The sequence below is a fragment of the Saccostrea echinata genome, unplaced genomic scaffold, assembly GCF_033153115.1.
Source record: "Saccostrea echinata isolate AGI-Se365-2 ecotype Australia unplaced genomic scaffold, CSIRO_AGI_Sech_v1 ptg000001l, whole genome shotgun sequence".
NCBI lineage: Eukaryota > Metazoa > Mollusca > Bivalvia > Ostreida > Ostreidae > Saccostrea > Saccostrea echinata.
In genome coordinates this window covers 16,687,016-16,690,817 of record NW_026889750.1, presented here as the reverse complement: position 1 = coordinate 16,690,817, position 3,802 = coordinate 16,687,016, and the positions used below count along the sequence as shown (strand labels likewise).

The following is a 3,802-nucleotide window of genomic DNA, read 5'->3' as shown; positions in this document are numbered from 1 at the left end:
GAATAAATAAAAGTACCATTTCAAGGAAACATCTTCGGCCAATAGAGACCTTGAGAGCATGTATCAATTTTGATCTTTCTGGCCATGTGAAGGAATGTATCTTATAGTGCTGCAGATACAATACATTGACAAGTAGATTGTCCGGAAATGTCCGCTCTTGTGTGATAAGAGGACATGTTGAAGTTTTCCGGTCAACTCACGTGGTTACATACCATCATTTAAAATCAATCATAAGTAATAATTATCCCATTCTTCACGTTCCTATGCTGGGCAACACTATAGAAAATAAATGTCGGCTGTTGTACCGTCTTCTCCTGATCCAAGACTCGTCCAGTCACTTCTGGAGGACTCGTGCTTATCTGGAGGAGGAGGAGCCAATTGTAACGTGAATTACAGTATTGTCAAGACCGAAATGATGGCATCCGAAGAAAATCCGACTTCACATTACGATAACTCTAGCCCCTGTTACACCCTTCTACAGCCCATGCAGCGGAACCCAAGTCCTGTTTTGATGGCTGGAGTCTCAGACGATCAGATTCCAAGACACTTCGAAAGGTCGCCACCACCTCTAGTGTACGACGATCCAATGCAAAAATGCTTTCAGAACTCCCCAAGAGGACCAGGGCTTAAAATTGAAACACATTTTGAAGATATTTCTCCTACTGTACCGCCACCACACGCGGGGTACATGTCGCAGTCCGGACATCAACCAGACAATTTTGAGGAATCTGTTTTGCGGGCACTCCAGGAGGAGATCGACCACATTTGCCAGATTCTTGAAATTTGTCCAGGTACACAACATATATTAATTGATTGAAAACTAGAGTGTAATCATTTTGAATTATACACACATATTTTTATGTATCAATTATTACAATACCATTTCTTAAAAAATAAATTAAAATCTCATATGTTACCTTTTCACATGTAGTATTTTTAAAACAAATATTTATCTTTGTATGTATGTTTGTTTTTGCTTTTTGTTTTGTTTTTCGTTTTTTTTTTTTTTTTTTTAAGAAAAAAAATATTTTCTGTATCTTAACATTAAAATTTAATTTTGAAGATCCCACTAAATGGACAAATCAAGAGGTGAACAAATGGATCGTATGGTACGGGGATCAGTTTGGTGCCCCTCAGGGGATTACTGACAGATTCCGTATGAGTGGGGAGGAGCTCTGCCGCCTCACTCTGGAGGACTTTAAACACAGATCTAAGGATGCAGGAGCTAACTTTCATGCTCAGCTGGATGTTTGGAAAAATGGTAAGTTAAAGTTTTATTTACTTTCAATTTAATTGATCTGTAAAAATAAAAATAAAAATAATGTCAAAACTTCGTCCAAATGTGCTTTAGAAAATAAAAAAAAAAATATTGTGATTGATACATCATTAAATTTCCGTTTTATTTATTTATTTATTTATTTATTTATTTATTTTTTTGATACATGTGTAGTAATTAAATTGTTATAATTCTCAAAGCTATTTAAGAAAAAATAAAACAGAGTTTTCCGTGGTAATTAAAGTACACATGTATAAAAACAAAATAAAGAATTAAGTATGTAATAAAAAAGTAAAAAAAAAAAAAGAAAAAAAAGAAGAATCTATATTATAAACGTTTAATTAAATGAGTACCCATCGTCAAAAATTGGTAATATAATAATAAAGAATGAATTATGTCAAAATGTATTATAAACATGAAGAGAAACAGAAGTATTTAAAAAAAAGAGTCTTTTTAACATTTATGTTCCATCATTATATACATGTACATTATTTTCTTATTTTAGCTTGTAAATTATCCTCGAGAAGAGAGCAAATGCCCGTGGCACCGTCGGCCCATTACTATAACTACAGACAAAACAGTGTATCGTCCCCGACGATTAGCGAATGTAGCGAGGCTTCGGGGGCCGTGATGAGGAGGGACGATTACATATTCCATCAATCCTCCTCGACTGAGTATCCCACATCCTCCAACGCCATGCAGCAGCCGGTGGGGTATCATCCTGACTACCCATCTCAAAACGAGGCAATGTCGTCATACTCCGATTACTACAGTTATACGGATTATAACTACTATGACAGTCACCCAGATACATCTTACACACAAACTGGTAAGTTACATGACCATTTATACCATCATTTTGTGAGTTTTCAACTGATAGATAAAAAGCAAGCTTCGTCATACCATGGATTTTTTGTCTCAAAGGAAAAAAAATACACTTTTGCAACAACAAAGTTTTCAGGCTCTATTTAAATGTTTCCATTAATAAGTCACACACCAAATTGTCGAAGCAGATGTAGTGTAAGTAATCCATTTGATTTACAGACGTTTTTGTATTTCAGATGATCTCCCAGGCTACCCTGTAGAATACCAACAGAAGCAGACGATACATCTTTGGCGCTTCCTGAAGGAACTTCTGCTTCAGCCAGAGAGATATGATAGGTACATCCGATGGGTCAATCGTCAAGAAGGGATCTTCAAAATCGAGGACTCCCCAAAAGTAGCCAAACTCTGGGGTAAGAGAAAAAATCGACCAGCAATGAACTACGACAAATTAAGTCGCTCAATACGACAATATTACCGTAAAGGCATCATCAAGAAAACCGCCAACTCCAAACGCCTCGTCTACCAATTCTGTCCAGCCTATCTGTGATTTATAAACTGTGTATTCTATAAATAGTATTGCATTTGTGGTTGTGATACGATTCAAGCACTGTGATATTAAATCTAAAATGCCTGTTTTGACCATAAGAAGTCTTTTCACAACATATCAAAACCACGGAGAAGGACCAATGCGCTGCTTTTCGTGGTGTAAAAAAGAGGTTTCATATAAACTGTACCATCAATTCGAGTAAATAAGTTAAAAATATGAATTTTATTATTTAAAATACCCGTGATTCTTATTATCAATAGACAAAGTATTTTATGAAAGATAGATATCTTTATCTGGATGTTTCTTTAGACATCTCTTGATGCTAGAAGTTATGTACAAGATGAATGGTTTATTTGATCTCGGTATTAACTCAACTGGTATCCTACTTTTTGATAACAACAGAATTATTATATGTGTATTCTATTTCAATATGTGTAAATATTTGTACTGATCTCATTGTTGTTTTCTTGTTATATATGAATAATAAAACGTAAAGTAAAATTTTATCAAATACAATAAAACATAGTTGTTATCATGATATAGCAATCGTTCCTGCTATATATTCTGAGAAATTCAATCACAGAAATAGAATTCACGGATGTATACTAGTACTCGAAGTTATTTGTTTTGTATTTCTGACGTATTTAAAGTCGACAATGTAGATGATGTATGTTAAAAAATGACTAAAATCTCATGAAACTTCTCATTAATTCAGGTGGACACGTTACATAAAGATAATGCTTTATATAATCATTGTTGCAACCACTATGAAATAATTATTTCATTAGTGATTGAGAGTGCATTTCAAAACCAAACACTGTTTGTACATTGTAACCACTACTGAAATAATTATTTCAATAGTGGTCTTTATTTCAGTAGTGGTTGCAACAAAGCATGTTGGTAGAAAGAGGTTTCATGAATATTTTCGAAACACGCGTTAGCGCTTCATGATAAATATGCCGGCGTGAAGCGTTATAGTTCATGTACCTCATGAATTTTCAAAAATTAAATTCATTTCTTATATTTACATTATTTTTCTGATGAGTTTCCACAAGTTACGAGATTCAACTGTCATTTTTGAAGCAAAACAGTTTGCACTATAGTTTTAACGTCAAGTACAGTATTATGAAGTAATAATGGAGATATTCATGCTC

At 34.1% G+C, this 3,802-nt stretch overlaps 1 protein-coding gene across 1 annotated transcript; it reads left to right on the top strand.

Annotated features, from left to right (window-relative positions):
* Window positions 1-241: 241 nt before the first annotated feature.
* LOC133191958 (DNA-binding protein D-ETS-4-like) lies at window positions 242-2,775 on the top strand. Its single transcript, XM_061327783.1, has 4 exons — window positions 242-791; window positions 1,064-1,261; window positions 1,782-2,105; window positions 2,338-2,775. The coding sequence occupies exons 1-4, from the start codon at window positions 290-292 to the stop codon at window positions 2,646-2,648; spliced, it is 1,335 nt and encodes a 444-aa protein (XP_061183767.1). The 5' UTR covers window positions 242-289; the 3' UTR covers window positions 2,649-2,775.
* The last annotated feature ends 1,027 nt before the right edge of the window (window positions 2,776-3,802 follow it).